This window comes from Podarcis gaigeae (genome assembly GCF_964106915.1).
Source record: "Podarcis gaigeae genome assembly, chromosome: 5".
Classification (NCBI taxonomy): Eukaryota; Metazoa; Chordata; class Lepidosauria; order Squamata; family Lacertidae; genus Podarcis; species Podarcis gaigeae.
Window position 1 is genome coordinate 93711073 of NC_139681.1, and position 23630 is coordinate 93734702.

The 23630-nt window shown below is 48.9% G+C and overlaps 1 protein-coding gene across 1 annotated transcript in view; it reads left to right on the forward strand.

The window, feature by feature from the left end:
• CHRD (chordin) overlaps positions 1 to 22014 on the forward strand; it is a 49178-nt gene extending 27164 nt beyond the window's left edge. The window contains exons 8-23 of the mRNA XM_083739316.1: positions 164 to 304; positions 1657 to 1739; positions 1853 to 2000; positions 2445 to 2551; positions 4909 to 5025; positions 6072 to 6228; positions 7599 to 7843; positions 8409 to 8522; positions 11759 to 11965; positions 13372 to 13465; positions 13933 to 13992; positions 15299 to 15402; positions 16379 to 16481; positions 17776 to 17930; positions 18369 to 18462; positions 20548 to 22014. Of these exons, the coding sequence (XP_083595442.1) occupies positions 164 to 304; positions 1657 to 1739; positions 1853 to 2000; positions 2445 to 2551; positions 4909 to 5025; positions 6072 to 6228; positions 7599 to 7843; positions 8409 to 8522; positions 11759 to 11965; positions 13372 to 13465; positions 13933 to 13992; positions 15299 to 15402; positions 16379 to 16481; positions 17776 to 17930; positions 18369 to 18462; positions 20548 to 20606 (1988 nt within the window). The 3' untranslated portion in view covers positions 20607 to 22014. The remainder of the gene's footprint in view (positions 1 to 163; positions 305 to 1656; positions 1740 to 1852; positions 2001 to 2444; positions 2552 to 4908; positions 5026 to 6071; positions 6229 to 7598; positions 7844 to 8408; positions 8523 to 11758; positions 11966 to 13371; positions 13466 to 13932; positions 13993 to 15298; positions 15403 to 16378; positions 16482 to 17775; positions 17931 to 18368; positions 18463 to 20547) is intronic.
• The last annotated feature ends 1616 nt before the right edge of the window (positions 22015 to 23630 follow it).

Sequence of the window (23630 nt, forward strand, 5' to 3'; positions counted from 1 at the left end):
CCTCCTCCCAGGCTTCTGCCTCTGACCACTCATTGTCATCCCACCACCACTCCCCAGGCTCTGCTACCTTCTTCCCTTTGGGGGTTCCCCAGTTGATGTCTCCCACCACTCCTCTCACCAATCCATGACAAGCACTGAGCTCTTGCTTTCCTCTCCATTTCAGAAACATTCAGTGCTATCCTGACATCCGTCGACGCAACCCACCTTGGCATGGGGGGCATTGCTATGCTGACCCTGAGTGACGCGGAGAACAACCTGCATTTTGTCCTTGTCACCAAAGGGCTTCTGGAGCCGGTGGAGAAAAGTAAGCAAGGGGCAGAAATGCAGGGGGTTGTGGGGCAGATGCAGCCAGGTGCCTGAGCTTGGCCCAGCCAGGGGAGATGAACAGACAAGACGGGTCTGATGGGTAAAAGCTGGGCTTGTGTCAGAGAGAAGCGAGTTCAACTCCCACAACAGCCAGGGACTAAATATTTCCTTCTGGGTGTTACAAACTATTGACCTCAGTTCCTTGTCTCTGAAACAATAGCAATTCGTGTTTGTCGAACCTTGATGAAGATTAGGGCTGGTTCTGTTTTTGAGGGTGCCTGGACAAAGTGCCCTAGTATGCTGCCTTCCCCACCCAGTTGGCCCTCCAGAGGACTTACAGTGGCCCTCTGTGGGCCCCAACAGCAGGCTGGGACCTCTCACCATCTGGGGAGGTCAATCAATCAATCAATTTATTGCGCATAGCCAAAGGCCTTTACAATGTACAGCAGAGGGCAAGGCAAGGCTTTCCTCTGAAATCACACAGCATACCCTATAAAAAGTTTACAGCATAAAAATTTAAAATTAGAGAGCATTGCTATATCCAGAATGGAGTTTCTTAGCTGCCAGAGCAAATTTGGCTATCAGGTGTGTAATCTGTAGATCTTTACCAGCTAGGAGCTCAACTGTCACCTCCTGGGGGGGGGGGCGGCTTGAGAGGCAAGTCAAGAGCAGGTGACAAAAAAATTTCTCTGGGCAGTGAATATAAGGGCAAAGCAGCTGGTAATGAGTGACACCCTCAACCTGATTGCACCCATAATTGCACCTGCGTTCCTTCTGGGGAGGTGTGAAGGGGGACCTAACAGTGCAGACAGAAGCACTGGGACCAGACCTTCCTCCCACCTCCAGTACATAGTTGTGCCATTGCATCCCTGGGAGAAGAAACGCTGTGATGGGGCAAGTCTAGCTTCATGTACCTGGCACTCCACTCTGCACCAGGTAAATAAAATGGAGGCCCTAGTGAAGTCCACTTTGGCCAAGGAGGGTCTTGAGTGTCCACTGCTGGCTGGACAACCTGTCCTTGAACCCCAGTCATGCCTCTTGAACCCTGATAATGCCTCTTGATTGCCTGGCTGGAAGATAAGAGAGGGAGGTACAGATGTCTGTAGAAACAAGCCTGTTTTGGCAAAGGTAACATTTACATCCTTTGCCTCGCTCACCTTTGCCCCTCCCCACTAAGGGCATGTGGCCCCTGGAAAGCTGACCATGGGAGAATTTGGCCCTTGGTTTGAAAAAGGTTCCCCACCCTCGCTGACCTAGTGGGGCAAGGAAACAGGAGCGGGGGTGATGCTGGTCCACAGCGCTGCAAAGAGTGGCATTGACGTGTTTCGCCTCTTCCTTCTTCCTTCCCAGAATCCTCCTGGCTCCCCCTGAGGGTGCAGATCCTTCACCAGGACAGGGTCCTGAGGGAGGTGCTGGCCAATGTCTCCTGGCAGGTAAAAGCTGCTGTATCTGATCGCCGAGCCAAACTGCTTGCTGCTTCCTCCTTTGCAGACGTTACTTGACAGTGTTCCTCCTCTTCCCCCTTCCTCTCATTTTGCCACATCAGGACCCTGACTTTGCAGAGGTGCTGTCCGGACTGGTGGCTCGAGAAATGCTGTGGCTGGCACAAGGGCAACTGGAGATCGTCGCAGAGGTGGAGGGCAGGTTGCGCCGTAAAATTGCTGGCCGGATCACTACCAGAAAAAGCTGTGACAGTGAGTTTGGAGGAGGAGGATGGGCAGAAAACATCACCCGTTGGACTTCTGCCTGCTGCACAGCTGCCCATGCAACTGAATACAGTGCAGACTCCAGTTGCTGTTGATGGCTTCCACATGTAGATTTGGCTTGCACCCGCCCTGCCAGCTCTGTAGCCTTCCTGCACCCTCTTCTTCTTCTTGCCAGTGTGGCGTAGTGGTTAAGAGCAGTGGACTCGTAATCTGGTGAACCGAGTTCGTGTCCCTGCTCCTCCACATGCAGCTGCTGGGTGACCTTGGGCTAGTCTCACTTCTTTGAAGTCTCTCAGCCTCACTCACCTCACACAGTGTTTGTTGTGGGGGAGGAAGGGAAAGGAGATTGTTAGCCGCTTTGAGACTCCTGAAGGGGAGTGATAAAGCAGGATATCAAATCCAAACTCTTCTTCTTCTTCTTCTTGCCCCCAGCCATCCAGAGTGTGCTCTGTGGAGGAGACGCCTTGACGCCCACCCAGACGGGGGCTGTGGGCTCTGCCAAGCTCACGCTGCATGAGAACGGGACTTTGGAGTATCAGGTAGGAAGAAACGTCTGGTGGTATTGCACGAGACTGGAGCAAACAACATTGATACAGGTGTGTCTCTGTGTGCGCATGCACTGACGCAAGCCTGATGCCAGAGCCTGGCAAAACAAGGTACCAGCAGACCCCAGATCGGTTGAGGGACAGCCATGCTGCCATCTCGGTTCTTCCTTGATGCAGAAACTGACTTTGCCAGAAGTAGCCTCTGAACTGACATAACCCCATATTGCGTATGTCCCAGAATAAAAAAAAAACAGGTCGTTCCCACCTTCTTCTGCCCCACCAGAGATTTCAAGCTCCCCCAACCAGTTCACATCAGGTTGGCCAGGAAATAAACCAAGCATCTTTACTCACCCCCGTTCCAAAAAAGTGAAACATTATCATTTATTTTCTAGCCAGTGTGGTGTCGTGGTTAAGAGCGGTAGACTCGTAATCTGGTGAACCGGGTTTACTTCCCCACTCTTCCACATGCAGCTGCTGGGTGACCTTGGGCTAAAGGAGAATGTTAGCCACTTTGAGATTCCTTAGGGTAGTGATAAAGCAGGATATCAAATCCAAATCAAATTCTTCTTCTTCTTCTTCTTTCTTCTTCTTCTTCTTCTTCTTGACCCAAATTTTGTAGGAATGCATTTAGGCACTAGGAGATGATATTACTAAATAATATGTCAAGTGAAGGAAGGCCACACCTAAGAAAATTGTGTAAGGAAGGACACATAGTTTGAATCATTGGATTTTGCAGGTCTGGTTAGAGAGTCTTGTCTCCTTTCCACAAATCTGTGAGCCCGCAAACTCTCTCTTTTCCTTCTTCCTCCCCCCCCCCAACAATGTGCTCCTTTTCAGAAAATCACATTTCCTAGAAACTTTTTGTTTGTGTTGGGGAGGGAGAATTCCTCTCCTTCCACTCACCCTTCTTGCCCAGCCTTGCCAGGCTAGTAATCTATCTTGGATTAAAATTGGAGCGTCAAAACAGTTTGGGCATCCTCCTGCTCATCTCACCTTTGATGCAAACGTTATAAATCCCTAGGCTAATAAGAGGGGTGGGAGGGAGAAGGGTTGGGGTGTGAGCTTCAGGAGTAAGTGGGTGGGGGGAGGAAAAGGAGGGAGGGAGAGGAGTTTGAGCTGCCTTGGCTGGGAAAGAAGGCGCAGGAGGGGGAATTCTTTTACAGTTTGGATTAGAATTCAAGCCGCAAGATGATGTTAATGCTTGCCGTTTATTTGAAGCCAACATTACAAGCCCCTTGAGACTCATTCTTCAAAGCCTTGAAGGAGAAGTGTCTGTGGCGTCACAGCTCCCCATGTTTTTCCTCCTTCCAGGCACTGATGGGGTCTTCTTAGGCTATGGCTAATTTCTTTATTTATTAAATTTCTGCCCTGCTGTCCTCCCAAAAAGCAGAAAACCACTGCAATTTAAAAAAAAACCCATTAGGAACATCTGAAAACAATTAAAGGGTGTGGCATGCCGCATTGCTGTGGCAGGAGAGGATGACAAGTGTGGCGGGGAAGGTTCAAGGACAATCAGATAAACATTGAAACATTTCACACCTCTCGTTGAGTTAGTGTACATACTTAAGGTACATATGTAAGAGGCTTGTTTATAGTTATATTTTGGGAATGATTCATGTTCTTCTGTGTCTGCATTGTTTTATACTTTCTGGCTGGCCCTAGATCATATTATAAAGCAGTTGTGCTCTGTGTTATAAATCAAGCACTGCTAGGACTTGTTTCTTTTTGTTTTCCAATGGATTTCTTACCAATTAAAAAGTCAGTGTGGCACAAGCAAATTATTATTCTGAAAGTGTGGCCTAGGGAAAAAAGTTTGTGAACCTCTGATTTAAACAGTTACATACCCTGCAGCTAATGATTTCAAGGTTGCCATCAATGGTGTATTTCAGCCAACCAATGCCTGAGTGAGCAGGAATGTTTGTAAATGCCTTGTGAATGTTAATAATGAGGGCGGCAGGGAGCCACCACCAAGAAGGACCTGCCGTCACCAACTGGGCAGCAGCAGGGACAGCACCACCAACAGGGCCTCTGCTGCCATTCGCAGATGGGTAATATAGGGGATGGCACTCTTTGAGGTATTTGGGTCCCAAGACATTCAGGGCTTTGTACGCTAGTACTAACACCTTGATTTGAACTTGGCAACTCGCTGATGGCTAGTGTAGCACTTTCTGGACCAGTCTAGCAAGTTGCAGTCCACACTACTTGCAGCCTCTAGACCATCTTACGTTTTCCTGCATTGTATGGAATTGGACTAGAGGACCTTGGGGCCTCTTCCAACTCTTCAATTCTATGGTTCTAAATCTCCTGTGAAGATCTAGTTGCTTCTTCTGGGCTGTGCTCTCATCCCGCAGGTCCAGGTGGCAGGAACAAGAAGCGAAGTGATTGGCGTCACGCTGGAGACCAAACCTCGCAGAAGGAATAAGCGCAACATCGTGTATGACATGACACCTAGCTACGAGGACGGAATGGTGAGTGAGATCAGAATGGATCAGAGAGAGATGCAGAAGGTTCTAGAGCAGTGGTTCTCAAACTGAGTGGTGCAGAAGGTTCTAGAGCAGTGGTTCTCCAACTGGGTGGTACCACCACCTAGCAGGCAGTGGGATTCCCTGGGGGCAGAGGGTGCTGGCCATGAAAATCTGGCATCACTGGATTAAGTTCACCCATTGGGTTGAATTAATCCAACTAAATAGCTGGGACTGCTGAATCGGCAGAGCAGGAGACTCTTGATCTCAGAGTCGCGGGTTCGAGCTCCACGTTGGACAGAAGATTCCTGCATTGCAGGGGGTTGGACTGGATGACCCTCGTGGTCCCTCCAACTCTACAATACACTACTATGATTCTATCTGGATTTTGAACAAGTTTGCAATTAATTGTTCCTGCTTTGAATTTTCTTGAATTATTATCTTCCTTAGTGGGTCGTGCAATTCTGAATAATGCTTTTTTTAGGGCAGGGGGCACTGGGGAAGGGTTTGTGGAACCAAGAGAACAGTGGTCCAAAAAAGCTTAGGAGCCACTGCTCTAGAGAAATTGGTGGTTGAGCCACTTTCCACTACAGTCGAGCCTTGGAAGTCGAATGGCTTAGTTCCCAAACATTTTGGCTCCCGAACATTGCAACCCCAGAAGTGACTTTTCCGGTTTGTAAACTATTTTTGGAAGCCGAACCTCCGACGGGGCTTCCGTGGCTTCCGATTGGCTGTAGGAGCTTACTGAAGCCAATCAGAAACCGCGCTTTGGTTTCCGAACATTTTGGAAGTCGAACGGACTTCCGGAATGGATTCTGTTCAACTGTATGTGTTAGCTTTTTGCCCTTAGTTGCTTATTGTGAAGGCCTTTGGTTATACAGTAAATTGAATTGGGTATAATGTGTTTGCCATCATTAGTGACTTCAGATGTAACATATATATTCCAAATTGGAGCAAATGTCAAATTCTGTGCACGGGTCATGACTGACCATGTTTCACCATTCTGTGTGTGTGTTTTTTTATTTCCTCTTGAACCATGCACCTTTGTTCAGGCCAGCGGGACTTGGGAGCAAGCAAATGGGCGTGACGCCCACATGTTACTGCAGAACGAGCTCTTCCTGAATGTGGCCACCAGGGATTTTGAAGAAGGGGAGCTGCGTGGGCAGATCAGTAGCCTCCTGTACAGTGGACTGCCAGCACGGCACGAAGGTACCATTGTGTGAAGAGTGTGTGTGTGTGTGTGTGTGTGTGTGTGTGTGTGTGGAACTGAGCCACCCACCAGGCCTGCTGACTAGTTGGGCTAGAACAACAGAGTCTTTGCCTAGTCCTTTTAGTTCTTGGATTAGGCAGAAGCCTGTGACCAAACCAAGAGAAGGCAAGGATGGTGGTAGGTGCCAGAGACTGGAGTTCAACATCTGGAGGAACACAGGGTCTGGAAACCAAGCCTTATAAGGAACGGTTGAGGCAGTTGGGTGTGTTTAGACTGGAGAAGAGGACATCTTCAACTATCTGAAGGGCTGTCACTTGGAAGGTGGAGCAAGCTTGCTTTTTCTTGCTCCAAAGGGGAGGACCCAAACCAATGGCTCCTACTATACATTAGGAAGACCACCTGAATGAAGCTTGCAGACCACTGGTGGTCCACGGACCACAGTTTGGGAACCCTTCCATAGACAGAGGCAGGCAAGTGCTGCCCACTGTTGGCTTAAATGTTCTGCATGAATTCAAAGCCCAGCCAAGTTTGGGATCCAAACATGCTGAATTTTCAGGTTTGGAAAATGCAGTTTAGAGTGGAAGAACTGTTTGATCTGCAGCCAGACAAATAGGCTGTTAAGTGTGAGCTACAGCTCTCGTATCCCCAAGCCCTCCAACACCCCCATGCCTTGTTGCCCACCTTAGAGTTGCCAGGTGACAATGTGGCAGTGACAGTAGGTGCCACAGATGGCAGAGTCCCCCTTCCATGCAACTGTAAAAAGGTGAAGCAGCCCTATCAGAATCAAGACTTTGCTCCCTGACTCACAGTCCCCAGCCTTTGCCTGCCCACTTCCACCCACCTCACAACAACTCACAGTCCCTCCTGGGCTTAGGACCAGGCTCACTTTGTTCTTGGCTTCTCCCTTTCCATCCCCGCCCCCCAGAACATGCCTTCACCACTTTCCCGCTCAAATTCCTGCTTTTCACCAGAATGCCTATTCAGCCCTGTCTCGTCACCATCCTTCTTAACACGGCTGTCTCCCGCTTTGGGTTCTGTGTGAGGTTTGAATCCCATCCAAACTGCTGATTCCTCCTTTCCTCGCACAAATTGGACTGCAGACTTTCTGACTACTCTCCACCTCTCTGGCCCTCCATTGGAATGTTGAGTTTTGTTAACATTCCACAGCATCACTCTGACTCAGCCAATTGGTTTTAGTCTCTTTGCGGACATTATCTCGCCAAATTCAGATTTTGAAAAACTCCTCTAAAGCCCAAGATGACACAAGAGGCTTGTGATGCCTTAAAGACCAAGAAGCCTATTAAGATGCATTTGGCATGTGGCAGTGGACTGGCCCCTGAGCATATAACCCTTGGCTTTTGTGCTACAGAGCTTCCTGTCCCACTGGCCGGCCAATTTGTGTCCCCTCCTGTACGCACTGGATCTGCTGGGCATGCCTGGGTGTCCCTGGACGACCACTGCCACCTGCACTACGAGATCATAGTTGCTGGCCTTGGCAAGGCAGACGACGGCACCGTCAGCGCTCACCTCCACGGCTTTGCGGAGCTGGGTGAGCTCCGGGAGAGCAGTCTGCAGGAGCACAAGCGACTGCTGCGGGGCTTCTATGGCACAGAGGTAAGGGGAAGGGCAGTCGCTCAGGGGTGGAGCATCTCCATTGCATGCAGAAGCCCCCAGGCTCAGTCCCTGGCATCTCCAGGTATGCTGTGTTAGCAGCACAGAAGCGAGCTCCCTGGGGTGCAAGCCTTGGCAATGTGTCTGGAGGTCCTGGGCTGCCCAGGTGACAAAACCCCCTCCTTGGCCTTGCTGATGTGGCCCAAAGGAAAGCAGAGCAAGACGTTTGGCACCAGCTTGGCTGCAGGAGTTGCCAGAAAGAGGCATGCAAGGCACCATCCAACCGTCTTAGGGACTCCACTCCCAATTTGTACAGAGTTGGCTCCTAAGCCTTTTCTTCTTCCAAAGATTAGGCCTCTTCCCTTTTTTGCTTGCCATGATATTCTTCTTGGGAGGCAAAGGGTGCATTCTCACAAAGGCCCTTAGCTGCCTGGCCAGTGACAGAGGCCAGAGTTTGCCTGCCTGTGTGTGGACACAAAATTAGCCCAAGGGGAGTGGCAAGAAGGGGCCTAAGAGAGTAGGATTGGGACCGATGCCTTTGCCTGATGGAGTTCTCCTTCTCACCTAGGCTCAAGGAGTAGTGAAAGACCTGGATGAGGAGCTCCTCCGCCATTTGGCTCAGGGCACAGCCTTCCTGCAAGTCAGCACTAAAGCGAACCCACAAGGGGAGATGCGGGGCAAGGTCAGTCATGGTCACTCTGCTGTTTCTCTCGGGATTTTCTTGGGTTCCTCCAGACAACCTGTTTCTTGAGCATTTATCCTGGTTTGCTTGCACAAGGCTTATGCGGAGGTTAAACTATGCCCTGCCTTTACTGCAGAGTTGCTCTGTTTCTTTTGCAGGGAGGTTACACAATAATAAGCCTCCATCCTGAATTCAACCTGATCTTCTTGTGCAGTGGCTCCACAACTACCCATTAAATCACACACTTTTCAATGCATCTGCCTGTAGGCTCTGCTTTTCCAGGGATCATGCAAGCCTTTGAGCATGTGAGGAGTGCTTTTTCTACTCTACTAAGTTCTGACTCACAAGCAGCCTCCAACAACGTTTGGAATTAGGGAAGCTTTCAAAATCAAATGGTCTCATTTACAGGGAGTCCTGAGTCTCACTGCCCATTACAAATTAGCCATTGCAGGTACACAGAAGCATTCCAACTGTTTTTGCATCCTCAAGTTGCCACATGCGCAGTAAGTTGATAATATCACTGGGTTGCCACAAGAATTGCTAAGATTATGTATGCGGATCATTTTGCACATTTAGAATGCACTACAAAAATACTCTCATCTTTCCTCATATGCTGAACTTTGTACAACTGTTCAGTGTTTGTAGTGGTTAAAACCTCAGGCCCAAACCTCCCCCCAGACTCCATCGCTGCAGACAGTTTTCTCCTCAGCTTGGCTCCTTTCCAGTATCAGAGCCAAGCTGAGGTAAAAAAGGGGGACGGGAAGAGGGAGGGTTTGGCTTCTCTCACTCTTGCTGTCAGTAATAATAATTTTAATGGGAAATTGGTATTACATTTGATATAATTTGGCATTGATTTGTTAAAAAATTGAAAAACTAATAAATATCATTTGGCAGCAACAACAATAATTTTTAAAGAGCCGACCGTTCCTTTGTATATGAATGTCTGCACCCTTGAATGGCAAACATGGCTGCCCCTGTTTCACCCTCAAACATATCACCTGGGGAGCTGTGAACTATCCCCAGAGTCCTTTAACTCTCCACAAAAATTGCTTAGAGGTTTGTCCCTACCAGGAACCTCCAAATTGCCTCAGATTTTTCTTCAGGTAGGTTCATAGAGGTGTGAGGAGTGCCCCTGCAAACCTTGTCAAAGTGTTTTTAATTCTGAAACTTGAAATACCTCAGGAACTCAAAATCGGCCCTTTTAGACAAATTCAGCGGCATCTTGAGGCAGAGCAGGTTATCGTTTCTCATTTCAGTTTTTACAAACTGTTCCCTGCTTTCTCCAAAGATGGCAACTGCCCATGTAATTTTTTTCTCCCGCGGGAGAGTGAGAGCAGATATTCACATTTTTGTGAAGTTGTAGCAGCAGGGTGGGGCTGGTCAATCCTGTCACAAAATGGCGCCATCCGAACCTTTCTTATCTATGAGTAGTGCTATAAATAAAGTAGAAGATCATCTGCCTGACCTGATCCACTTGAGGCTGAGCTGAATTTGCGGATATTCCTTGCCAGGATAGATTCTTGAAACTCTCCCTCCCTCCCAAGGACATTTTGGATAATGGTTTGAAAGACCAGAGCTGCAGAAGGCCTTCTAAACTGACAGTGGCTGAGGTCACACAGAGCGAGAGTTTCCAAAATTATTCTCTGTCCCTTAGCTGGTGGAGAAATTTAGAAGTGTGGCTAGCTGCCAGACCCTGATGCTTGCCAAGATCTTAAATTCTACACTTAACATAAGGATTTTTGCATTCTTAGCAACTGCTCGCTGGAGGGTTTCTTCTCTGAAAGAGGCTTGCTGCTTTCAACTCCAGCGTGGCAGGCAGAAATTCAGCAGGTGAAGCTTTTCTTGACCTGGCAGTGAAATGACAGAGAGTATTGATCTTGCTGAAATTGTGATCTTGGTTGATCTTGCTGAAACCCGGTGTGCAAGTACTCCTGGTACCGCGCATGAAAATGTAAACAGGTCTCAACCCGGTTTTGCATTTGTCATGTGACCCTGGTGGTGAGGTCAGCTGCAATGCCAGAAAGACCTTGCCACCATCGCTGCCCCTCACTGTGGCGTGAAGGCAGGGCTGAACTGACCTGCAGTTACTTGGCAGCCGTTTTTCAGTGCTAACTCCCCTGATGCCTTCACCGGGGAAATTGGTTAGAGAGATGTTTGACAGACTCTCATCTGCCTCAGCTTGCCTCTTCCAGGCCGGTGGCCAGCATTGACAATGGCTTCCCAGAAGCCATGCTTGGCTGGGAGCCTGCTGGCTGTTTTGGTGTCAGAAACACGTACTTCCCTCCAATTGCCTTCTGAGCCTCGCAGGGGCTTCTTCTCGGGTGGAAAGGTATTGAGGGTCACCTGCAGAGTTTTGCAGTGTATCTTCTGCACACGTCAACAAGGCAGGTCAACTGGTCTTGGATCCAAGGGTGGCTGCTTTGCATTCATGGGATGGACGCAAAAATTGCAGTGGGGAGAGAGAGAGTTTATTAGCGTGACATGCAAGAGTGCATCCAGATCTATTTGCAAACAGAAGTTGCCGTGCCTTCTCCCCTCCCCTGTGCAACCATGATGCCAAGCACAGCATTCTGCAAATTGGATGCTAATTTCAGTCAACAGTCTTGAAACTCCTCTCATACTTCAATTGGGCTGCCTACATTTTAAATTTCATTTTTAAATGTGCAGTTAATGTTGAGTTGGCTGTACTTTTTTTTTTAAAAAAAGCCAGTGACCTTCGCAGATAACTACTAAACCCTATTTAAAACTACAGTGGTACCTCGGGTTACAGACACTTCAGGTTACAGACTCCGCTAACCCAGAAATAGTACTTTGGGTTAAGAACTTTGCTTCAGAATGAGAACAGAAATCGTATGGCAGCGGCACAGCAACAGGAGGAGGCCCCATTAGGTAAAGTGGTGCTTCAGGTTAAGAACAGTTTCAGGTTATGAATGCACCTCCAGGATAAATTAAGTTCTTAACCCGAGGTACCACTGTACTGCAGAACCACACCATATGTTTAAAGCACATGGGTTCCCCCAAATTATCCTGGGAACTGTCATTTCTTCTTAGCTATGTCTGTGTTTGCATGAGTTATGTGTGTTTTGTTTGTATTTGTATTGATTCTTTTGAGCCGCCTTGAGTCCCGGTTCTGGGGGAAGCAGTGGAATGTAAATAAATAATTTGCATAACATTGACCGCACTGCTATCCGTTTCCAAATCCGATGTGCCATCTCTGACAGCCACTGTTCCCTTAGGTGCACATTCCCAACCGCTGCAAGGCAGGCGGCATTCGGCTGGCTCCAGAGGACCCTGAAGATGAGCTTCCAGGGGACCCAAACCCCAGGGACCCCGAAGAGCTGAAGAAAGACCCCAGCTCCTGCTACTTTGAAGGGCAGCACCGGCCCCATGGCGCCCGCTGGGCCCCAGAGTATGACAAGAAATGCTCCGTATGCAGCTGCCAGGTGAGCGGAAAGGCAGGGCCACCTCCCGGAAGACCGCAAGCATCCAAAAAATAATAATAACTAGGGTGCAAGTTTTGTACAAACAGGAAGGTGTCTTTGCTCACCAAAATCCCACTACAGCAGCCTTCGCCAACTTGGAGCTCCCCAGAGATAGTTGGATTCCATTTGTCATGGATGCTTTAGCTGAGATTCCTGCACTTCGTGGGGTTGGACTTTCCAACTCTACAATTCTATGATTCTGTGATTTCCATCAGGCCCAGCCTGAACGGCCAAGGGTGAGGGGTGATTGGGGTCAGGGATGTTGGGATGTGTCCAGGGAGATGGGGGCATCAGGCAGGCACCCTGCTGGCTCCAGCCCACCGGCCAGCAGCCGGGCGAACTCCGGTTCTCAGAACAGCATCAAAACTGTGACTCAAGCCTCAGAGACCTTTAGAGACTGAGCACGCAAGCCAGCAGAGATAAGAACTCTTTGCAACAGAAGTGGCAGACAGAGGCATATGTAAGCATATTTACAAGCGTTTATTCAGCATTAGAACAAAGGAAAAACATGCCTGCTTCCCTTCATGTCCCAGCAAACAGCAAAGGCAAAAGCTATATACAACGGAAGTTCCCAGCAGACTGTGCTGGAAGTAAACAGACACATGATATACAACAACTCCACGTGCCTGTTTTAAAGGTGGAACAGAACTATATCCTAACATCAGCCCCAGTCTGAATGGCCAAGGGTGAGGGGTGATTGGGGTCAGGGCCAGCCTTCCCGTAAGGTGGGAGAAGCAGCCACCTCGGGCAGCACCCTCATGGGTGCCCCACCTGTCCTTACACCTGCAGTGCTGGCATTGGCACTGATTTCTGGGAAGATTTCACGAGATCTCACCGGAACCTGCTGGCATTGCCAATACTTCATGCCACCACAGTGCAGCCTAGGGAAGGGATGCTTCGACAGACATGGCAATGGAAGGCTGGACTGGCACTTCCTGATTTGATTAAAGCGGCAAAACGGGACACACCAGCCCTGATGGGAGTTGTAGTTCAGTAACATCTGGATATGTCAAGGACTGGACTTTCTACTGATCTACGATGGTCCTTCTCTGGACCGTTGCTCTGTTGTGAAAGGAGATTAATGCTAACACCCACATGCTCATTTAGAGCTGCCGTTGTCTGAATAGCATCGGGGGGTGGGTGCAGAATCACAGCCGCTCCTCAAAGTGTATCACTTCTAAGAAGGTAAGGGTGTAAGGATGGGCGTGCAGGATCAGAACCCGGGTTGGAAAGAAGCAGATTCTCCAGAGCTGTGTGAATGGGATTTGACACCTTCCTTTCTCTGCACGCTGCTTTTCAAGTCAGGCTTCCGAGGTGGAATGACTCTTCTCTTCTTGTTGCCTCCCCTCTCCTATCCTGCACCATAGAAGCGCACTGTTATCTGTGACCCTGTACTGTGCCCAACGCTCAACTGCACCCGGCTAGTGCACCTGAGAGATCGTTGCTGTCCTGTGTGCGAAGGTAACATGGGGTTGAGCGGGGCTGGGTTAGAAAGTTGCAGAAGGAGAAGGGAGTTGGGAGGAGGGGGTTCTTAGTCTTATACGTTGCAAATATCTAGAGGGATCCAGAGGTTGGGAGCATGATGCAGAGCAAGACTGAAGTCTTACCCCTGGATTAGGTATGTAAAAAGTTTCCATTCTGACATATTCAACAGAGTCAGCACTGTTTCCATTCCACTGCAGTTCAGTTTCTGCCAAATCCTAAATTATTTGCCTCGGTTCCACTATTCAAGTAACTATCTAAGGTTTCCTTTACATAACTTACACGCATTTGCCCTCCACCCCTGACCTAGATTGCCACAGGTTTCTCACTCCTGTGGTAAGAGGACTTAGCAGTTCCAAACACAGCGACTGTTGCTGCCCCTGCCCCTATCTGTTCCCCATGATGCTTTCATGTCTTCATGTCTCTCATCATATCTTCCTGAGCAGAGGAGAAGGAAACTCCAGGAGGACCAAGAGCTGCTGAGCGAGCCCAAGACAGCAGCGAAGGTAAGGGGAAGGGAGGAGAAGATTTTCTGCAAGCAGAGGTGGATTTAAGGCAGAATGACCAGTTCCACCACCCTGGGCGCCAGGCCTAGGGGAGCCACAGTGTCACAACTAGCCAGCAGTGGCTCCCAGTTGGAGGTCCGTGGACCCCAGAGGGTCTGTGAGACCCACCCAGGGGGTCTGTGGCCCCATTCACATAGCAATAACTACCATAGAGGTATCAGAAAAGCAGGGAGTCCATGGCTTGGCTTTTGAAAAATGGGGATCCACAATACTTAGCTAATTAGGAACTACAGACTTAGTGAATTGAGCAGAATGGAAGGCAAGAGGCAGAGGGGGTGCCAAATTTTGTTGTCACACAAGGTGCCACTGAAATTTGAAAGACCACCGCCTGTCACTGCTGAAAACCTCCTGCAAACCTGATAGCCGGCAAACCTGGCTATCCACGGAGAATGAGAGATCCAAGCGAGGCGTTGCATCAGTGGGGACGGCTGGTCCACTAGGGAGAGTGGGGCACTGCCCCTCCAACCACAGCCTGCCCTGAGCCAGCCCCATATTCCCTACCTTCTTACTTACAGCCAGTCCCGGGGGCGGGGGGAGTTCTTGACTATCCTCCTTAGTCTCAGCAACTCAGTTTGAGGAGGAGGATGGAAACAAAACTAGAAGGCGTTGGCTCTGCCTGACATTAGCTGTGGCGCCAACTCCTATTTAGGCTACCGGTTTTCTGCCAGAACCGAACCAGCCATTAGGCAGGGTGAGGCCACTTCCTCAAGTGGCAGAAGACCTCCCACCCCCACCCCCAGCAGCACAGTGCTCTGACATAGTTCAGTCGGTAGAGCATGAGCCTCTTAATCTCAGGGTCACGTCCCATGTTGGGCGAAATATTCCTGCATTGCAGGGAGTTGGACTAGATGACCCTTGTGGTCCCTTCCAAATCCACAACTCTATAATTCTGTAATGCACCTCCACCAGTGGTGGAGAAGCTGCATCAGTGCCAATTTTGAGCCAGGTCATGTCCATTTTGGGTGAGATCTAGCCCGAAATCATGTGAGATCTTGCGGACTGTGCAAGATCTTGTGCAGTTTTGGGTGGCATCTCACCCCAAATCGGCATGGAGTGAATTCTCATTAAAAAGCCACATCATCTCCTTGCAAACCGATTGTAAGGAATGCTCAGTAAACAAGTCTCCATAATCTACCCTTTTAGAGCATCCCTGTTCAGTACAACGTGTCCTTCAGCTCGAGGAGCAATGCACAAGCCCCTGCCAAGACTGGGGAGATGCACTCTGACCTTCCTTCTCCCACTGCAGGCTGTTACTTTGAGGGCGACAAGACGTGGCGAGGAGCAGGCACCCACTGGCACCCCGTGGTCCCTCCCTTCGGCCTCATTAAATGCGCCATCTGCACCTGCAAGGTGGGCTCGTCAGCCAGGCCCTTGAGAGACGCGTTCAGAGGAAGCCAAAGCCCACGACCAAAGAAAACCCTCCTCCTCCTCCTCTCCTTTGCTTCTCAAATGCTTTGTTTATGCCGGGGTAAACAAGAAGCTGGTGTGTGGGCTTCTTTTAAAGCTTGGTGGCCATCACTGACTCATGGACATCCAAACGAAGCTGAACTCTGGATGGATAAAATAAAGTACTTTTTCATGTAGTGCGGTTAAACTGTGGATCTCACTTCCATAGTAGCGTTTTGAGAGAAGGAGAAAGAAAAACTTTTCTCTGTTTGTTTTCTCCATGCCATGTATAATTTTATAAACTTCTTTACTACTCATTTTCTTTAAACTAAAAGTCCCCAGCGCCACAGACTTTCTTCATAGGGGTGCCTCTCCAGCCCCTTGATCATTGTGGTTGTCCGTTTCTAAATCTATCTTTATAATAATAATAATTTTTTTTTATTTATACCCCGTCCATCTGGCTGGACTCTGGGCAGCTCCCAACAGAATATTAAAAATACAATAAAACATCAAACATTAAAAACTTCCCTAAACAGGACTGCCTTCAGATGTCTTCTAAAAGTCAATACTTTATTTCCATGACATCTGATAGGAGGGTGTTCCACAGGGTGGGTGCCACTACTGAGAAGGCCCTCTGCCTGGTTCCACGTAACCTCACTTCTCACAGGGAGGGAACTGCCAGAAGGCCCTCAAAGCTGGACCTCAGCTGAATGATGGGGGTGGAGACACTCCTTCAGGTATACTGGGCCAAGGCTGTTTAGAGCTTTAAAGGTCAGCACCAACACTTTGAATTGTGCTTGGAAACATACTGGGACTATGCTTGGAAACGTACTTTGTGTACGCATGTACATGTGTGCATGTGTATACCTTAAGGTTGGTTTGCGCATGGTGCTCTGACCCTAAGGCTCACAGTCTGTACCTGCCCACACTCTTTGCACAGGGAGCCACGGGGGAAGTTCACTGCGAGAAGGTCCAGTGCCCTCACCTGACCTGCAGCAACCCCATTCGGGCCAACCCATCAGACTGCTGCAAGCAATGCCCAGGTGAGCCAAGCATTCTGGGACAGCAAGCAGAACCAAGCAGTACTCCACCAGCCGCAAGTCCTTTTGCTGCCACAACTCTGGTTGTTCACGTGGGGTGGGATACAGAGAGCAGCTGCCCCAGTGCTTTTTCCCAGCAGGAAAGAAGAGGTAGGGAAACCTGTGGCCCTGCAGATATTGCAGGACTCCAACTCCCAGCTCAGTTTCTGCCAAGGGCACAAATCCAATCGCCATAGAGGCAAGGTGCAGGTTACAATAAGAGTCATTGATGCAGAGCTAAGTGCAAGATAAGTCATTGGTCCCCCTATTCAGTCGCTGAGCTTCTGCCTCTGCCATGACAACTCAGAAACTCAGGAGTTGTTGGAGGCCTTCCGTTCAGAGCATTCCCAACAAATAGCTGCCCAGCCTCTTGCAAGAGACTCTTGCTGAAGTTGCAAGCAAGACCACAGAAGCCTGAAAAGGCAGCCGCCAGCAACAGCAGTCCTCCTGCCTGCCTTTGTGATGAGTCACTCATTTAGCGTGCTCTGGAACTCCCTGCCTAGTGACAGCAAGCAGGCGCCTTCATCATACTGCTGGAAACTTTTCAGTTTCAGTGGGTCTATTCAGAGGCAAGATTTGGCTGCATTTTAAAAAAAAATTAAAAATGTTCTACTGTTCATTGTTCTTGACTGTTTTTTTTTAGATCCTTTTAATTTAATTTAACCGTCTTAAATGTGTTTTTAATTTTATTTTATTGTGATGTGTCACTGGCGTGTTCACTGCCCTGGGCTCCTTTGCGAGGAAGGCTGGGATATAATTTAATGAAATAAACATAAATTAAATTGTTCTATTTTCCTTGATGGAGCAGAGCTGTGCCTGGACTGTGCTTCTTCGGATGGCAGTGGGCAGCTCACACAAATGAATATTCCTCTACACACACACAAAGAAGCATCACTGCACCTAGCGTCACTGAAACTAGCATGTCAGGGAGAAGGACGTGCTAGAACGTATATTTGATTTTTGCAGCGGGGCAAGCTTACAGTATCTGAAGTGGTTCAGCCCAGACACAGACTGCTCTGCCTCTGAGACCTTTTAAACCAGTCATAGGTGTGTCCTTAAACGCCACTGTCATGGGAGTTGACCAAGTCAGTATTGGGAAGGAAGCCTAAATCTTTCCTTTGAATTCTGTGTGCGTTTTGTTCTTGGTGACCTCATGATTTAGGCATTTCGGGATTTTTTCCCCACCAGGGAGTGTTCTGGGGCTCATGGCCGCATCTTCCTCGCCCTTCCAAATGTTCTCTCTGTGTTCTTTCCGCAGCCCCAGAGAGGAGTCCCTCTGCCCTCTCTGACATGATGCAAGCGGACGGACCCAGGGCCTGCAAGTTTGGGCGGCAGTGGTACATGCACAACGAGAGCTGGCACCCCACTGTGCCCCCCTTTGGGGAGATGAAATGCATCACCTGCTGGTGTCTGGTGAGTGAGGGGCAGAAGGTGGCAGAGGAGGAGGGAGTTGAACTGCAGGGGTAGGACAGCCCCAGGCCAAGGTGGGTTTTGGGAGCCTGGCTTCAGTGCACTTTCTGTAGACTTCCTCTGACCACCAGCACCACCTCATACCACTCCACTGTCCCGAATTGAGTAAAACATCCTGGAATTGCAGACTCCATCCCTGTTTCCAATTGGATCCCGGAATGTCCTGTTTTTCGATCCGGTACTCTGGTGGGAGTCAGCTGGCTCACACTAGAGACACTCGGGTTGTTGTGCTTTTTTGTCTCGCGCTAGTCAGGCAGCTCCAGCAAGAGCTGGGGATCAAAACATGAGCGTCCCGATTCTGATCATCAGTGGGATGCTGGAGGCTATGCCACCCCCAAGTTTTGGCTGTAGTCTAAATGCCTCTTGCTGTCCTTTTTTCAGTCTGGGGAGACTCACTGCCAGCGCCGAGAATGCTCTCATGCCTCTTGCTCTGCAGGGGAGAAAACGGAGGACAGCTGCTGCTCCAAATGCCACGGTCAGTAGGAGTGTAGTTCTGTGTAATATAAATGTAACATTATTATGATAATCATTATTATCTATGGACTTCTTCAGTGGGCAGAATATTTTAGTTCTGCCTTTTTATCAATATGAATGTGTTCTTAGCTTTTACTTTGCTTTAGTTCTGTGTTCCTTTCTGTTTTATAAAAAGTAGAGCTAATAACTGTAGAATTGTAGAGCTGGAAGGGACCACGAGCTCCACACCCAGCCACCCTGCACTGCAGGAATTCTTTGCCCAATGTGGGGATCGAACCCAACGACTCTGAGATTAAGAGGCTCATGCTCTGCTCACCGAACTATCTATAATAATGAACTGATGAGGACAGCTGTCAGGTGGAAGGTCTTGCTCAACAGAAGAGGGTTAGATTGCAAATGACTGGCCTTCTTTTCCAAACTGCAGGACGAGTGATTTCATGGGGCCTCAGCTCAATCTGCTGCTGAAAACACAACTTGGAGGTTTTCAAGTTCCAGCTCCCACTAAGCAACACGTGTGCCCCTAAGATTGTGTTTCCTGTTCCCACTGCGCGCGCGCACACACACACACACACACACACACAAAATTTGTTAAGCCTACCTTTTCACCTGGACTACACCTAGAGAAGTCTGGGAATGTTGTGCATAGTAGGAGAGGATATATTGCTTAAATATTATCCTTCTTTACTAATGCTAGTGAGCCATTTAGCAGAGCACATTCCCCCCTATACAGCAGGAAGCAAGTTTGCAGATTCGTTTGAATCTCTTTAGTTAAGCAATCCAGTCCCGCATGCCCAGATTGGATTATTCCTGGTAAGACCCCTTTTGACCCCTCTTAAAAAGAAACAAAGACACAACAGTCTTCCTTAAACAGTAACAAGAAGTTTACTCACATTCAGTTCACAGTATGATCCCTGAAGGCAGGCTTTAGCTTGTAGTTGCAGAAGAAGGAGTGGATTTATCCCATAAGGGAATTCATCCCATGTGCTGCTGGCAGAGAGCCAGCAAACAGCATCAGGAAACAGGCATCAAGAAGGAAAGCACCAAGAGAGGAAGATGGCTGCATGACTGGCCCTTTTTGTGGGGTCTGCAAGGGTCATGCCCACCTACTGTATACTTGAAGGAGCGTCTCCACCCCCACCATTCAGCCCGGACACTGAGATCCAGCGTGAGGGCCTTCTGGCGGTTCCTTCATTGAGGATACAGGGAACCAAACAGAGGGCCTTCTCAATAGTGGCGCCTGCCCTGTGGAACACCCTCCCATCAGATGTCAAGGAAATAAGCAGCTATCCTATATTTAAAAGACATCTGAAGGCAGCCCTGTTTAGGGAAAGTTTTTAATATTTAATGCTGTATTGTTTTTAACACTCGATTGGAAGCCGCCCAGAGTGGCTGGGGAAACTCAGCCATAAATAATATAAATAATATATTGTTGTTGTTGTTGTTGTTGTTGGACTTCTTTGCCAACACACAGTATGTGGAGCAACTGGAGCACAGAAATACAAGGCTGTCCTCAATATCTTTGCTTATTTTTGTTTTCAAAAACGTGACAGTCAAAAGCTGCAAGCCATCACTCCTCACCAGCAGCATACAAAACATCTAATCAACTTAAATACAGTTTTCAAATAATCAATTATCCTCTCACATTCCTTCCTCCATCCAGGGCAGAAAGTAAACTCCCCTTTTAATTAAACAGGTGTACAGCTAAGTAGGTCAATCTGCAAACCTATACCTGTGAGCTTTAATTATCCAACCCTGTTCTTGCATAGCATCACTGACCACATTAAGGTAAAGAAAAACCAACTCCTACCTGGTCACATGCAGGGGGAGGAGCTCCAGACCAGGTGTAACAGGAACGTCAACTGGCTGAATCAACATCCCCCTGTCTGTGTCAACGCTAGGCAAACAAGGAATGTTGTATTTGACTGCTACAAGGATTACATCCCACAAGAAGGTGCAGAGTCTATTGCAAAAGGGGGAAAAAAAAAAACAGAACACAACGAAGGCAGCTTCCAGTGTAGCCTTCCTTTGCTTTGGGTCCTGCTCTCTTGTTTACTTAAAACCTCCCCCCCCCCCCATTGCCTTGCAGCACCAGATGACACTCAGGAGATGCCACGAGATGAAGCTAAGGATTCCTGGAGACACTAGCTGGCTGGCTGGACCAGGGAGCCCAGATGTCACGGCGGGCACTGCCAAGTGCTGGTAGAGCTGAAGAACAGGGCATTTTGCAGCTGGCGCTTCGCAAGACCTCCCCAAACCCCTCCACGTTGTGTTGGTTTCCTAAGTCAACAGAGAGGGGGCGACTTCTGCTCTTGCCACAGAATGAGCAGCCATCCTTTTGAGTGCCTGGCACACTCTTGGCTCTTTGCTCCCTGGCACCAGCCTGGCTGTCGTATATATTTTGGACTGGCATCTGCAAAAGGAGATGGGGGATCCACACACCTCTTGGGGACTGCAGGTGGATGTCAAGCAAGGCTATAATTGCAATGGAGAGGTGTGCGTGGCATCATCTGTCGTGCTAGGTAAAGCTGTTAGCCCCCTTCTCAGGATGAGGTCTTGGAGCGCAGCTGGGAACACTTGTATAGGACTGCAACAAATTCAAGAGTGCAGTACCTCCATCCAACTGTTTCAGATGGCTTCATGTCTCCAGCACGGCTTACGTGGCTCACCCCCCAGGCCAACCTGTATATGGTGTAAAATTGTCACCCTCTGCTGCATCTCTTTGGGGTCTGTGGTTGGGAAGGACTTGTTGTGTAATTTATGGTTTCCACGGGCAAGTTTCTGTTTGCTCCCCGCTCATCTCAATGCGGGAGGATTTTTATGGGAGATGTATTTATTAAAAAAAAAAAAAGAATCAGCGGAGAAAAGCTAGTGAGCTTTGGCAAGTGTTTTTGCAATTTCCCACCCTATCCTAAAGGTGTTTCTGTTGACTCGGATTGATGGCTTCAAGTTACAATGAAGGAGATTCTGACTCAACATCAGGAAGAACTTTCTGGCAGTAAGAGCTGTTTGACAGGGGAACGATCTCCCTTGGGAGGTGGTGGACTCTCCTTCCTTGGAGGTTTTAAAGCAGAGGTTGGATGGCCGTCTGTCATTGATACTTTAGTTGAGATTCCTGCAATGCAGGGGGTTGGACTAGATGACCCCTTGGGTCCCTTCCAACACTATAATTCCATGATTCTTCATCTTGCACTCTTGGGCACGGTCGGAGTAGAGCGCTGCCCTTACAAAAAGAACCTGCCGGACCAGGCCAATGGTCCATCTAGTCAAGCATCTTGTTCTCATGGCAACTAACCAGACACTTGTGGGAAACCCGCAAACAGGACCCGAGTTCAAGAGCTCTCTGTCTTGCTGTCATTTCTAGGAACTGGTATTCATAAGCATTTGCTGCCTCTGGCCATAGAGTCAGAGAGTCAGGATGACTAGTAGCCACGGATAGCTTTTAGAACCATGAATTTGTCTTTGAAGCCATTCAAGTTGGTGGCCAAGCCTGCCTCCTGTGGGAGGGAGTTCCAAAGGTTCTGTGCTGTATGAATAAGTCCTTTCTTTTATCTGTCTTGAATCTTCCAACGTTTGGCTTCATTGAATGTCCATGAGTTCTGGTTCGTGTCACCTCTCAGGGCTCATCCATAATTTCCAGGAATGGGACCAAGAGGTTTTCCTTTTGTCCCACCACTTCCCTCTGGACCCCCCCCCCTTCTGTTTACCACTGAATCTGAACAAACGTCACCTGGGTTTTCTGCAGATCAACCTTTACAGTGGTACCTCTCGATATGAACAGGATCCGTTCCGGAGCCCCGTTCGCATCCTGAAGTAAACGTAAGATGCGACTGCACGTCTGCGGGTCGTGTTTCGTCGCTTCCGCCTATGCGTGCGACATCATTTTGAATGTCTGCGCATGCGCAAGCGGTGAAACCCGGAAGTAACACGCTCCATTACTTCCAGGTCGCCGTGGAGCGCAACCTGAAAATACTTAACTTGAAGCTACTTCAACCCGAGATATGACTGTATTCCGATTCAGCAGTATACAATGGGTTTTCCCGAGGACAGTGATGGGTTGGGCCATAATGTGTGCATAAGGGGGGCAGACTGCTGGGGCAATCGCCCTGGGAGCATTTTTCAGGGGATGCATCACTCACTCCATCCTCCCTGAGCCAGCCCTGCACCGCTTTATGAGGCTGGGATTTGATCAGAGTTGGGGAGGATGGTCTGAGAAGGACTTCCTGCACACTTCGATTTCAGCCTCACCCTTGAGGGGCTGGGATTGAAGAGCGTGTGGCTGTTGTGCCCTTCTCATGCCACCTTCCCCAAACCTGACCAGTTCCAAGCCTCACAAAGCGGCTCAGGGCTGGTGTCACTCCAGCGGTGTTCAACCTCTTGAAGCCATGCCTAGAAATTACAGGACAAACAGGAGTGTGGAAGAGTCCTCATCTTTTTCTTGAACTAAAAAGTCCTAAGCAGTGGCGTAGCGTGGGGGGTGCAGGGGGGGCCGGCCGCACCGGGCGCAACATCGGGGGGAGGGCGCGCTCACACTTGCGAGGGGATCTATGGGGACCCTGCTCCGGGTTAGGGGGCGCAAATTACTTGCCTTGCCCCGGGTGCTGACAACCCACGCTACGCCACTGGTCCTAAGCGCCTTAGCCATCATTTTGGTGGCTCTTTGCTGAACCTTTTCCAGCTCTGCAATGGGTTATTTTAATCTGTTGTGGACAATGACAGCTTGCAATTCCGTAGCAGCAAGCCAAGCCATGTGCCACCCTCAGGTGCTTTTGCAGCTCCCCGATTCCTCGTCCTGAGTTGCGCTAGCTCAACTTAACACAGTGGTTCTCAAACTTTTTCCTCTGGGCCACACTTTCATAATAAAAACAAATGATTATTGACAAGGTAGAGGGTAAAGGTAAAGGACCCCTGGATGGGTTAAGTCCAGTCGAATTTGGCTACGGGGTGCGGTGCTCATCTCCATTTTCAGGCCAAAGGAGCCGGCGTTTGTCTGCAGACAGTTTTTCCGGGTCATGTGGCCAAAACATTGGAAATCACAACTAAGATTGTCCTTGACATCAGTTGATGCGTTTGCTCTCATTTTGAAAAGATATCTATCCATATTCTGCAAATAAAAAAATAATATTTTGATTCTGTACTATATTACACTGAAATGTTTAAACGTTTCTTTGA